We start from the raw sequence: 13,013 nt of genomic DNA, 5'->3' as shown, positions 1-13,013 counted from the left end.
GACACACGATGGCCCACACGTCGTCATTTCTTTAGCAGAGTCGGGGAAGACGCTTTCTGGAGGGTTTGTCTTTGATTAGGATTGCGGCTGTGGGAGGTGTGGTCGAGCGTGACTCCGGGAGTTACCCGTTTTCAGATAAGTGAAATAGGACAGAAACTAAAGCCACTTGGAAAGCGTGTTCCCCCTCCGCAGGCCACAGCTTCACGGTTACCGAAGGCGTGCCCCGAGGTCAGCGTTTTCTGCTAGAGGGCGCGAGGCCGAGATTAAAACCCAGCTGCCTGGGTCTCACAAGATGCTCACGCTGCTTCCTGGGCTGCTCAGGTGTCAGCAAGCTGGCGGAAGTCCACACGTGAGCTGTGTGTGTGTTTGTGAAAATCGGCGACCTGTCAGTGTGCTTTCTGCACTGTGTGAAACGTGGCCTCCCCTCCCTGGAGTCTGCGGGCCGTGCGCCTCTGGACGGAACGAGGGAGTGGAGCTGAGTGTGACTCACGTGCTCCAGGACGCACTTCTGTCCTTGGACGGCCTGGAGGGACAGGACGTACTGCGTGTAGCCTCCGGATTATCTTTCCTACCCAACAGAGAAGACTTAGTTTGCTAGCAAGTGACATTTCCCCAAATGTCTAACTCTCGGAGGCCAAGGGCACAGTGGGACCGGAAGTAATGGGGGCTTTATTCTTAGTCATTATCCCTGCTTATTGGACAGACAGTCCAAGAACCTGGGAGGTCAGGTGACTTGTCTAAGGCCTCACAGTGCGGTGAGGGATGTAGCCGGGAGGAATTCTGTGGTAGGCGTTTGTTGCTTGTGGATTAACCACCGTTCATCCCACCTTCCGGCTGGCTTTTGGGGGAGTTCCGTCTCCCCCATATGCCTCATAAGAGATGGGCACATGACCCAAGATGACCCAATTAGACGCCCCTCCTTATCTCTTTAAACCCATTTCCTCAGCCACCGTTGCCTTTCAGTAAAGTCCATTTTTGCTTTAGTTACCCGGAGTCAGTTCCCATGCCTTGCAGTTGTATTCCATGTACAGCGGGCTGTCACCAGGTCTGTGGTCCCCTCAGTCTGTGTGTGCTCTTTCTCCTTCATGCCACCTCTCACTGGGGGTGCAGCCTAACCTGGAGGTGGTCAGTGTGCCGATGGCCATTGCCCCTTTGAACCCTGCTGACATTTCAAGGTAACCACCAAGTGACAGCTACTCGAATCTGAAAATGGAACCTGCCTCGTAAACCTGACAGACGCTAGGTGCTGGGAATCTTGTGATAATGCGACATCATCTGCTTGGATTGTCCCTAGGGTGTCAGCCTGGAAAATTCTAGCAGCCTGGCTTGCCAGAGCTAGTAGCTTTTGTTCATGGAAGACACAGTCTGTGACCGTGGGCTCCTCAGTCACCCAATAGTCCAGGAAAGACCTTGGCCTTTGGGTGTATTAAAATCACGTTCACCCTTTACCTAAATATTGAGGAACAATATTGCAGAACAAACTCCTTTTCTGTATGCAGGACGGGCGAGTTAAAGTAAAAGACCCGTTGTAGTTAGCCTGAAAAAAATCACCTGTCTGGTCAGTTGTTTTAGGCAGGAGGGAAGTGTGTGTGTGTGTGTGTGTGTGTGTTGGAGCAGGGACAGACTTTCTTGACAAGGCTGTATCTAAAGTGGAATATTTTGATGAACAGAATTTCGTTCAAAAATGATCCACTCACAACTCCATCAAACTCTTACTCAGGTGAGGTGAAGAGATGAATGAGAGCGTGTGATCTGCTGAGCGCTGTTTCCTTTCTGGAAGGTCTGTCTCTCTTCAGGGATGCCCGATGGTCTTCTGGGCTGATGCAGGGCATTGGGCCAGCACGGCTGCCTTTCTCTGCGTTGCACCTTCAAGGGAGGGATGTGGGAGGAGGGCCTCCATTCTGACCTGGGCAGTGTACTCACTCTTCTTGCTCGGATGGAGGTGGGGGTGAGGGGATGCCCTCCACCAGGAGCTCACAGGGTGGGGCTTATATCACCAGAAGCCCCTCCCCCACCTCTAGAGGGTCCGCGTTGTGTCCTTACACTCTCGTCATCGTTGGGTGGCCACGAGAACTTCCGTCCCCAGGATCACGTTCATGTGGGGAGCTGCAAAGTGCAGCTCTGAGGAAGGGATCTAGAAATCCATCCGCAAGTGGAAGTAGGCCCTCCCCTTTAGCAGTGCTTGAGAACAGCTACTTCCTGCTCACCAGGTAGTTTCTGTGTAGGTGACTTTGGACTGCCGGGGTGGGAGGGGCGCTGTTTAGAATGAAGGCTCTTACTTGGAGGCGGTGTTTAATGCAGGGAGGCCTGGTTCCGTGGCGGCTCTGCCACAAACGGGCCTGTGACCCTGAGAAGTCACTCGAGCTCTCCCAGCCTCAGTTTCCTCGACCGTTTAGAAAGGCGGGATGAGTGTGTTAGAATCAGAAATGATCTCTAGATTTTCTTCCAGCTTCAAAGGTGGAAAATTCTGTGATTTCTGAAATTTCTTGTCCCAAGCCCTCGAATTACCTCCAGTAAAACTTGAGCAAATGTAAGCATTTAATGATATGCTAGAAAAGTATATCGATAGTATCTCTATTAAAAGATACCCATGTTTTATTTATATGTACACATTCACATAAGCATTTGCATATATATGTATGGACGTATCTATTACATCGTACTTACTTTACTACATTACACTAACTCTATATATTATACTAAATATTATACTGTTTATTATATGTTATATTAATGTATTTGTATGTGGGGCTGATCTTACTATTTTGTTGTAGTTCACAGAAGTAAAACATAAACATATCCAAATTAAACCAAAGCTACAGGTTAACAAGCTTCAGAAACAATTTCCATAAAGTGCTCTGTTTTGACACAGAGTGTCACCTATGGAAGGGACTCGGTTCCCCACTGTGGTTTTCAAATTGTGCTCGGTGGGATTTCCGAGCTCCTTCTCTGAAATCCAAGAAAATATTTGAAAAAAAAGAAAATTTTTAAACTTGACCGACACCCATTTGGGGAGTGTAGCAGGTTTGGGCTTCAGCGGCTGACACGGCCAGTCCACACGTGGGGTCACGTCTCCATCTCTCCTTCTCTTCCACCACGTCACGCTGTGTGGCGGTCGATGTCACCAGCATGTTGCCTTGCGCTGATAGGTTAATTTGGATTTGCATGGTTATGTGGCTCTCCTGCTCTGTCTGCCTTATTAAAGAATATCCCGCGATTAGAGGGCAGGCTCTTCAAAGCAGGTGCCGTTTGCATTACTCACCGGTCCCTATCAGGACTTCCTTGGTAACGTGCTCCCAGGAGGGAAGTCAGCGGGTGTATTGCTGCAGTTGGCATCTTAGTGTCGGATTCCCGAGTTCATCAAAATAGCCTAATTGTTCTCAGTGATAAACTTCATGATAAGAATATATTATAAAACAGAGCTTATGAAATAAATGAAATACTACTTTTCTCTATGCATAGGAATTTTCATGTAAGAAAAATTCCTATGCATAGAGAAGAGTAGTATTTCATGTATTGCTAAAAATGTTTGGAAGCCACTGCTGTAGTTAAAAAGGCTCAGATTTTAGAGGCAGGCAGTTTTAGATCTGAGCCCTGCTTCCACCGCTCACCCACCAGATAGCTTCTTAGACTGTAGTGTGTCATCTGTAAAACAGGCTTAATCCAGTGCCTGACACATAACAAAAAGTCTAACACCTGATAGCTATTATAATGCTTTTTATGCTGGGAATTAAAGTCAACATATTTCATATCTGACCATTAAGAGCAATCACTTTACATTATAGCAATACACACATGTCATTGTATTTGCATGTATTTGCATATTTACTTATACAGAGAACATAGCATATCCTGGTTCTCTTTCTGCTGCATCTTTGTGGCAAATTAATTTCCTTTTCTTTCATTTTGAAAGCGCACGGGGCCTTAATAGAATCATTTCTTGTACTTTAGTTTTTTGTTATAGGAAAAAAAAAATCAAACAGCTGGTGAGAACTGCTTTTTATGCATTGGGACTGTGAAATGCTGCCTTATTTTATATACAGGCTCTTTGTGGGTGGACTGCAGAAATCCCTGCTCTTGGAAATGTTTTTGAGCCCCCTGGGAAACCGAAGAGGGAGAAAAGAGCTAATTAAAAAAGCTGCCATCCGCCTCCTCTAATTAACTTGCTCTGCGCTCCTGGGAGAGGGCATGGGAATAGGAAAACAGTGCAGGCAGCACCGGAAGTGAATGCCATTCTAGCGGCCCATGGCAGCCCAGACGTTTTGACGCAGAATAGTTCATAGTAAACAGGCAAGGGACCACAAAGGGACTTGGTGTGCCCCCTCTCTCCCCACGCACTGCCTCCCATGCAGGGCAGTGGCGAATGGGGGTCCCTTCCGAGCAGGTGTGCAGGCTGGCCAGCTGCAGCAGGGGGACCTCATTGGAATTCAGCAGCTTGAACCCAAGAGCATCCGGCCCTCCCTGTTGCTTGCTTGTGCTGCTGGGAAAGAGCAGGGGCCCTTTGTGCTCGAAAGCCACACACCACCAGGGCCCAGGGATGCAGAAACCACGGGAAGAGCTCGCAGCCTCTCTCTCCGTATATACTTGCTGGACTCTGGAGAATCTCGCAGCATCCGCGGCTGGTGGTGCCGCTGACTTTTTTGTGCCATCTTGACGAGATTTAGATCCCAGCAAGACCAGCAAGGGAATTAGGAGAGGAATTTGGAGGACAGACTTATTCTCCAGCAGAGATGGCTTTTACCTCCTGGAGGATGTGGCCCCCGGTGGAATGGGCCCGGTGGATGTGGACGGCAGTGACCAGCGGTGGGGATTCCAGTCTGCTGGTCCTTCAAGGAAGCCCTGGAAAGAGGCAAGTTGGCTCCGTGTGTTTCGGCAGTGTGGCCCCTGACGCGTGCAGCGCTGGAGGACAGGCGTCACCAGGCAGATCCAAACGCCTGTTTCTCTTTAATGCTCAGTCGTGTAACTTCCTCGTGTTTTTCATACTGGTACACACACTGCACAACTTCAGGTACCTTGATCTGTTGTCGTCCACATGTGGATCTTAAATTCTCCCCCTAGACAGAAACTAAGCCCTTTGTTATTGTGCGTTTGTGAAAAGTCAGTAAGCCCCTGTCGTGTTTGTGTGAAATTTGATCGTGTGCAGGCTTTGGCTCATGGGATCCCATTGCAAGCAGCTCTGATGTTTCTGTTCATCTCTTTGGGTCCCTGGAGGGCTTTGTGGCCGGTTGGAGGAGGCAGGGGCCCTGGAGGTGTGGGAGTGCGGGGACTGTCCTCTGGCATGAATGAAGTGAACCGCTGACAAACAAGTTGTAAAATCAACATCGATGCAGCTTTTTCTGAAGGCAAACTCACCAGTGGCTCCTTTTTTCAGCCTTGGCTGACTGGAGGAATTGGTTGGTTCCTGGTCTCTCTGCCGGCTGGCAAGTGGTCTTTAAAAGATGCTGGCCTCTGCAGAGGCTACCGGTCCTTTGACCTTTGTGGGAGCTCGGCAGTCTGAGCAGTGCATGCTCCATACTCACCTGACATGTCACTGCTGATTATACACCTTCGCCCAGATTTGCCCACTGGGTCACCTGTGCCAGCAGCAATCCCGAGTATCCACCCTCTTGATAATTACCTCCCTTGTTGCAAATGCATAAATGGCATGTTGGTCTATTTAAAACATTCCGAGAGATGGAAATCAGCCCGGGTGATGCTTCTTGCACTCCGGCGTCCTTAGAGCGAGCTGGGGCCAGGACCGTGGCCAGCTGGGCCTCCTGAGCAAGTGAGGAACTGCCGTCCGGCCAAAAGACACATGCCTGGCTCAGCAATTTGGGGAGGCCTCATTCCCTCTGTCTTAAACTGAGAACCCAGTGGAAGCAATGTGGTGGAGAAAGGCTATCAGCTCTGGGTTTTTTGTGATCTCAGGACAAGGCTTTAGTTTGATGGGTGGCCTCCCCTTATTCCTGGGTGGGATGTCCTCTGGGTGGGAGTTTGGACCATTTCTCTGAGTGGTGAGTCTTCCTTGAGAGAGCAGACTTTCCTGCAGACCGGAGAGGGCCATTTTCACACTGTCGTGGTCAGTGGGCTGTGCTTTGTATCTTGGTCTGGCACATCCTCCAGCTGACTGGCTTGCCTGCATTCATTCATTCATTCATTCATTCATTCATTCAACAGATGTTTATTCACTGCGTCTAGGTTTAGGCTCAGGGGTGCTGTGGCTCCCTGGCTGCCTCCATGGCCTTTTCAGTTCAGTAGAAGAGAGAGACTGTCAGCACGGTTAGAGAGAGAATAAATCTGTAGTCCCAGGGATGAGAAGCACCGGGAAGGGAGGGTGGTGGAGAGGATGGCGGGGTGGGGCGGGGAGAGGCCGAATGAGGTTGGGTGTCCTCGAGTGGGGATTCTGTGGGTGTGTGGGGACCGCGGCGTGGGAGAGTGTTCCTGGGAACGCCTCCGTATCACTTTGCCTGAGTCGATGCCAAGGATCACATGCCAGCGTTGATCAGAAGATTCCACTGTGTTTGTATTTGCCACTAAGGCCAGAAATATATATTTCAAGTAGAGCCGAGTTCAAAGAATATATCATTTGGGCACAAAGCTGATAATGAGATGTGCTCTTGGGAATCATGCTATGAAATGACTTTCCTCACCTCTCTCCTTGGGTGGTTTAATTGGGCAGCAGCAGATTCCCCTGGGGGATTGGGAGCGGGGGCAGGTGCTACTCAGCAGCGTTCAGCCCCCGCCCCTCGCCCCTCGGAGCAGAGCCAGCCCAGGCCCCTGCCTGACCTCTGTTTCTCCCCTTCTCCGGCAGGAGTTCTGACTCTGAAGAAGCTTTTGAGACCCCGGAGTCCACAACCCCTGTCAAAGCTCCACCAGCCCCACCCCCACCACCCCCAGAGGTCATTCCAGAGCCAGAGGTCAGCGTACCGCCTCCCCCCGAAGAACCAGGTAAGCAAGGGTCGGGCAGCCCCCGGGGAGACGCAGCTGGCGGAGGGCGCCCGCCCCGGAGTGCTGTCGCTGGAGCTCCTTTTCCATCCCCTGTTGCTGGGGCCTCGTGGCTCCGAGCTGTGTTTTATGCGAGTGGGGACTGAGGGTGAGTGGGTACAGTGGGTGGGTGTGTGCTTACTTTGCAAGAGTCTAGGGGAGGCTTCTGGGAAAACCGCTCACGCAGCTCCGGGTCCCTTTCCCTTGGCACCCGGCATTGGGTTCGAGCGGGCAAGTGGGTCCCGAAAGTTCCCGGTACCTTCTTGCAGTCTAACATTTGGCCCCTTGCTCCTGTAAGGACACTGGTTCTGGATGGCACCTGTGAATCTGCATTTTTATTATAAACCGTGGCTCCCGTGGGCTCAGGGAAGGAAGACATTTATGGAATGGGAAGGAAGAGGATGTGGTAGGCAGCAGGATGCACACCTGGCCGGCTCGTTTATTCCTCGTTAACCTCAGTTTACCTGCTTTCTTAACACATTCTCACAGCTTTTTGCCCCTAGTGTGACTTAAAATGCAGACCTTTCTGTACCTTTCAGATGTGCTGATGACAAGGAGTTGGGTGGGGGATGGGACAGATCTCATTTCCCAACCACCAGCCTGCCCACCTGGCTGGTGCTCTCCGCCTACACCCTCCGGTTAACCCAGCGTGGGTGGGACCAACTCTATCATGACAGAATAACCGTGAGGCCTGGAGGGAGAAGGGGACTGCCAGAAATGGCCCCACAGGCTGGTCAGGAGGCCACGCTGACACCGTCCTCAGCCCTGGGCAGCCTGCTCTGGGCCGTGCGCTTTAGAGGTGTCCCCTCTGGCCATCCTCCAGCCTCAGCCCTCTCTATGTAAGGAATTTGCAGGGCCAAACTCCTGTATCACGCTATGGATACCTGGAGGCAGCCACTTCCTGGGCCCGCCTCCTGGCCCATCTTCCTAGGGCTGACTGTGCCCATGTCTGCACACATCAGCTGCAGAATAAGCAAGGGACCTGCAGGTGGGGTGTTGACACACCTGTGCTCGAGGCCACCCCAGGTGAGGGATGGAGCATGGGTGGGAGGAGAAGGAGCAGGCTGGGGGCCAGGCCTCCATTTGTACTCCTGTCCTGACCAGGAGCCAGGTGGACTGTAAAATAAAATAACATTTTGACCTTGATTTTTCTTTTTTTTTTTAAAGAAAGAAATGGGTGGCATTCTTTTTACCTGCCCTGGCTTCGAGTAGGCTGTTTTAGAAAGAGGAGACACTCTGGGCTTTATTCCTAAGGAGACACGCCCCCCGGTGCTGGGGGAAGATGGGGAGGACCATTTTTAGGGAGAGTAGACATCTCTGCCGGCATCTGATAAATGCAGTTTTCATATTCTTCCCTTTTCGACAGCTCATCAAGTAGTCATCTGATTATGCACAGCCGATCTAAGCCTTGGGATGTGAGGATACGGTTGTTGGAATTTGATTTCAAGGTGGAAAAGAAGCCAGAAGGGCTGCTTACATTTCTGAGTCTTTGGCATCCTCACTTAGAGCAGCGGTCCCCAGCCTTTTGGGTCCCAGGGACTGGTGCTCCTATGAGAATCTGACGCCTGATGACCTGAGGTGGCACTGAGGGGGCGATGCTGGCTCTGGGGAGCGGCTGCAGATGCCGATGAAGCTTCTTTGCTCCGCACCGCTCACCTCCTGCTGTGCGGCCCGGTTCCTAACAGGCCACGGACCGGTACCGGTCCATGGCCCAGGGGTTGGGGACCCCTGTATTAGAGCATCTAAAAATTCATTTCTTATAATATTGTATTTTAAAAAATCACCCTTAAGTTTAATGGAACGTGAGTGACAAACAGATTGTAACCCCTAAACTGGCAACTAAGAGTAAGCTATCTTTTTTTGTGGGTAAAATTAGTTCGTGCCTACAAATGTGTGGGATACTTTAGAAAAGAATTTGGAAGACAAACAACAGCCCGTTTCCGTGTGTGGTCCATCCCCAAGCGCCGACGAGTGTGCACAGGAAGTCCGCTGCCACGATCCCCTGGGATTTCCAGTCACGTGTCCCGACTGCCCTGGAAATGTTTCGCCACTTCTGTTCCTTCCTTTGGCCTGTCCTTCTTCCTCCTGCCTGGCTTGTTTTTCAGCAAAGCAAAGAACAACCTCCATTCTTAAAAACAAGTACTGGCACAGCACTCACCTCTTCCTCGGATGGCAGTTTGCAGAAGAATGAGCGTCACAGAGGAGTCAGACGGAGGCCCCGCCTGGAAGGGGCTGGAGAAGTTAATCGCCCTGAGGCCCAGCCCCACGGAGATTGTGACGACTCTGGTTGGAGTCTTTGAAACCTGCAGCGAGGCTAAATGCATGCCAGTTATACAGTTAGGACTCTTCCGGTTGGGATTCTTTGTTTGAAGCCCTCTTCTGTCTCGGGCTGTACAAATATTCGTTTGCTAAGCAGCACTTGTTAGAAAAGTCTGCTGCTCTATTCTGCAGACAGCATGGGACGTGTCTAGGTGTGAGAAGGCCACTGCCCTGGAGGTGGCTGGAGGAGGAGAAAGCTTCCTTCTGAGAACCATGAGAAAAAAGGGCAAGAGAGGAAAAGCTATTGTTTGATTTTCCTCTGCAAACGTGTCCGGGACATTGCTAAAGGGGCCGAAAGAACCACATGCAACAATAGACGCGACCTTTGGCAGTGAATAAAGCCATGATTTTTCCTCCTGGAAACCTACATTTTATCATCAATCTCGCCTTATCTGGGATGCTACCAGCATGTTTGTGCTCCGTGGGGCAGAGGGTGGGCGAGATGCTGGGCGGGGTTCACTTTGCATCTGCCCTAGGCTGGGCTGGGCCAGGATGCAGTTTTTCCAAGCTCAGTCTTCTTTCTCATAACACAAAGAGGGTGACCTGCGAGTCCCCTGAGGTCCGTCCCGCTCTGGTCACCCACGACCCTGTGAATGGAACGCTCTGCTGCTCGTACAGGGCCCGTGTTAGGAGAACTCAAACCGGCCACAAATAGACATAATTCAGTGTCACACAATTAAAGAATAGTTCTCGTTTCAGCATCTGCCACGTGCCAGGCCTGTGCTAGGTTCTTTGCACGTTTTATCTCCAGCTCAGGTAAGAGAATAACCTCGTGACTTGCAGTAGATGGTTATTCACGCACTGAGAAGAGGCAAAGCTTCCTGTGTAGAAGATCATTGGCCCTCGATATACGGGTTTCCGTTGAGTCTGGTCTGTGCGTGCAGGGGTGTCACGTGTTGACATGGGCCCTCTGGGCCATGGATCCCTGCCCAGAGGGAACACGTGGAGATGGAAGAAGGGCAGGGGAAGGGGAGAGACGCGCCAACACAGCCGACAGCGAGAGCCAGTTAGAAACCGTCCAGCAAGGCGGAGAGGTGTGGCCTTTGGAGACAGTGGAGCGATATCAGTTGGGTGTCATTAGTTGCCTTTTATTAACTGTCTCTTCCTCAGAATTCCCTCTTATTTCCAAATGTGTTTTTTGCCCAGCTCGGAGATTTTATTGCCTCGCCCTGGTGTTATGGATTATTATACTGTGTCCCCCAAATTTATATGTTGACACCCTGACCCCTAATGTGACAATTTAAGGTAGACTCTTTAAGGAGGTGATTAAGATTAAATGAGATCATAGGGTGCGGCCCTAATCTAGTGGGACTGGCGTCCCCCTAAGAGGAGGAGGACACACCAGGGATGAGCTCACTTAGAGAAAAGGCCATGTGAGGACACAACCATCTGCGAGGCAAGGAGAGAGGCCTTGGGAGATGCCAAACCTGTCAGCATCTTGACCTTGGACTGCTAGCCTCCAGAACCGTGTACAAGTAAATGTCAGTTGTTTAAGCCCCGGCGTGCGATACTCTGGTATGATGGCCCAAGCAGACTGATGCAGCTGGGGACCTCCAATGAGCCTTTGCATATGATGGACCAAAGATGTCACTGTCATCATCAGACCAAGGCAGAACCTGGAGCCAGTGCAAGCATTGCGCGGGTGGACCCTGCTGGGGTGCACGAGGTGAAGGACGTCCTTACCTCTGTCCACGGCATACCCCACAGCAGCTGACATATAGGGGGCACCCAGATTATCTGCGGAATGAACAAATGAATCGTCTTCATGCAGGTGTGGCATGTGGACATTTGGAAGCCCAGTGGGTATCCTGGGAACCCCGCCGGACCACACCTGCTTTAGCAAATCGTGGCCTGCACGTGCCAGTGACCTTTTTCTCTAAGAAGTGCCTGACCCCAAGGGTCCTGTGAAGAGCGCGTGGAAGGGCCCTCCCGGCCCTGTGATGGGCACCGGCGAATGATCTGCTGTGGTCACCACACAGTAAGACTGCAGTTCTCAACCAGGGACAGCTTTGCTCTCCAAGAAGACACTTGACAATTTCTAGAGACATTTTTGGATGTTACAACTGGGATAGGGGGTGCTCCTGGCATCCAGCGGGCAGAGGCCAAGCACGCTGCTAAATATCCCATGATGATCGGGACAGCCCCATGTCAAAGAACTAACCGCCCCAAAGTGACCACAGTGCCGAGGTTTCCTGGGCCATGATGATTTAATTAGGGAATGTCAGCTCTAAGTGGGAAAGCTATATTAAGCAGACTGGGAGCTTTTCTTCTGGGGAAAAGAGTAAGCAGATGGTTAGGCTGACTCTGCTGACTGTTGCATGATTCGGGGAGAGAGGCTGACATCTGAAGGGCCTCAAGGCCACCTTCCTCAGGCTGCTGGAGGTGGGCTGAGGCTCTTCCTCACTCCTCCGAGGCCTGGCGGGAAGCACCTGGTCCTCAAGGTCCCCTGTCCTCTGTGCCCTCTGTAATGCATGACCAGGGAAGGAAGATCAGGCAACTGCCGATGGGAGGATGGGGTGCTTGAGGGTGACGAGTCCTGGAGGAGATAGGGAGGAGGCTGATTTTAGAATGAAGAGGGGTGGAGACACCCCTCCTTTTGAATAGAACAGGAAGCAAGAGTTTCAGGATCATGGAGGAGTCACTTGGCAGACTCAGAGCAGAGCTAAGAGGCTTCAGTCAAATGCTCCAGCTTGTAGGACGTCTGCTCCAAGTAGGGTCTGGGGTGGCATTGGGTGCAGAATTGAGGGGAAGGTTTGACACCACAACTAGCTGACAGATGTGCTTCTAGAAGGTGCTTTCAATTCCAGAGATATTTATTGAGCCTGCAAGAGAAAGTGCAGCAAGTCTGAAGGAAAACAAAGGCCAATCAGAACAGCTCCTGAACTCGAGAAGTTTCACGTTTCCTTGTGCTGTCATCTCTCAGGCAGCACCTCATCTCCGGGGTCCTCTGCCAAGTGCTCCGAGAGAAAGATTTGCTTGTGAGCAAAGCTGGGTAAGCACCGTGCGAAATACTCGCCACCTGGTCTGAGAAAATCTACAGCAAGAAGCCAGTTCTGGTTTAAGGGAGCCTTTCCCAAACCCTGTTTGTTTGTTGGGGTGAGGGATAGGGCTGCCAGGTTTAGCAAGTAAAAATATAGGCTGCCTGACTAAATTAGAATCTCAGATAAACAAAGAATCGGGATGTGGGACATATTTATACTAAAAAATTGATTCATTTATCTGAGATTCAGATTTTAACCAGGCATCTTCTCTTTTATCCGGCAACCGTACCAGCGGACGGCGGGTGGGTGCTGGGCGCATAACGCCTGCCCTTTGGGAATGCCGTCCCAAGTGTTGTATGTGCCAGCTCTTTCATGCCTTCCCCCACAGACCACTCTGCAGCGTTTGTCCTCCTTTGTTTAGTGACACGTTTGTGGTTTTCTGGTCAATCATTGTCTGGCTTCCTTGACCACCCAAGACAGTTAGGAACCCAGAAATGCATGAAAAGCTCCACCTGGTTCCAGCAGAGTCCAGAGTAGCCGAGCCAAGGCCAGGCTGGTCAGGTCCCCATGGGGCGGTGGGGCCACGAGGTGACGGAGCATCTCTCGACCAGCATTTGGAGTACCCACAGCTTGCTGGGAAACAGGGAGCAGCCTCCTTGGCCGGCAGTGGCTGAGGGGGCGGGCGGAGGAGCCGAGAGGAAGCAGCAAAGTGAGGGGGAGAGAACAGGTCAGAGGAGGGGCTGCGGACAG

The 13,013-nt window shown here is 51.3% G+C and overlaps 1 protein-coding gene across 1 annotated transcript in view; it reads left to right on the top strand.

Annotated features, from left to right (window-relative positions):
* Positions 1–13,013, top strand: part of LOC105309354 (transforming acidic coiled-coil-containing protein 2-like) — a 126,357-nt gene that overhangs the window by 86,449 nt on the left and 26,895 nt on the right. Inside the window, exon 4 of the mRNA XM_023526157.1 lies at positions 6,791–6,927. Within this exon, the coding sequence (XP_023381925.1) occupies positions 6,791–6,927 (137 nt within the window). The remainder of the gene's footprint in view (positions 1–6,790; positions 6,928–13,013) is intronic.

Source organism: Pteropus vampyrus, unplaced genomic scaffold (assembly GCF_000151845.1).
Source record: "Pteropus vampyrus isolate Shadow unplaced genomic scaffold, Pvam_2.0 Scaffold726, whole genome shotgun sequence".
Classification (NCBI taxonomy): Eukaryota; Metazoa; Chordata; class Mammalia; order Chiroptera; family Pteropodidae; genus Pteropus; species Pteropus vampyrus.
The sequence above is the reverse complement of the archived record's forward strand: the minus strand, read 5'-3'. Positions and strand labels throughout refer to the sequence as shown.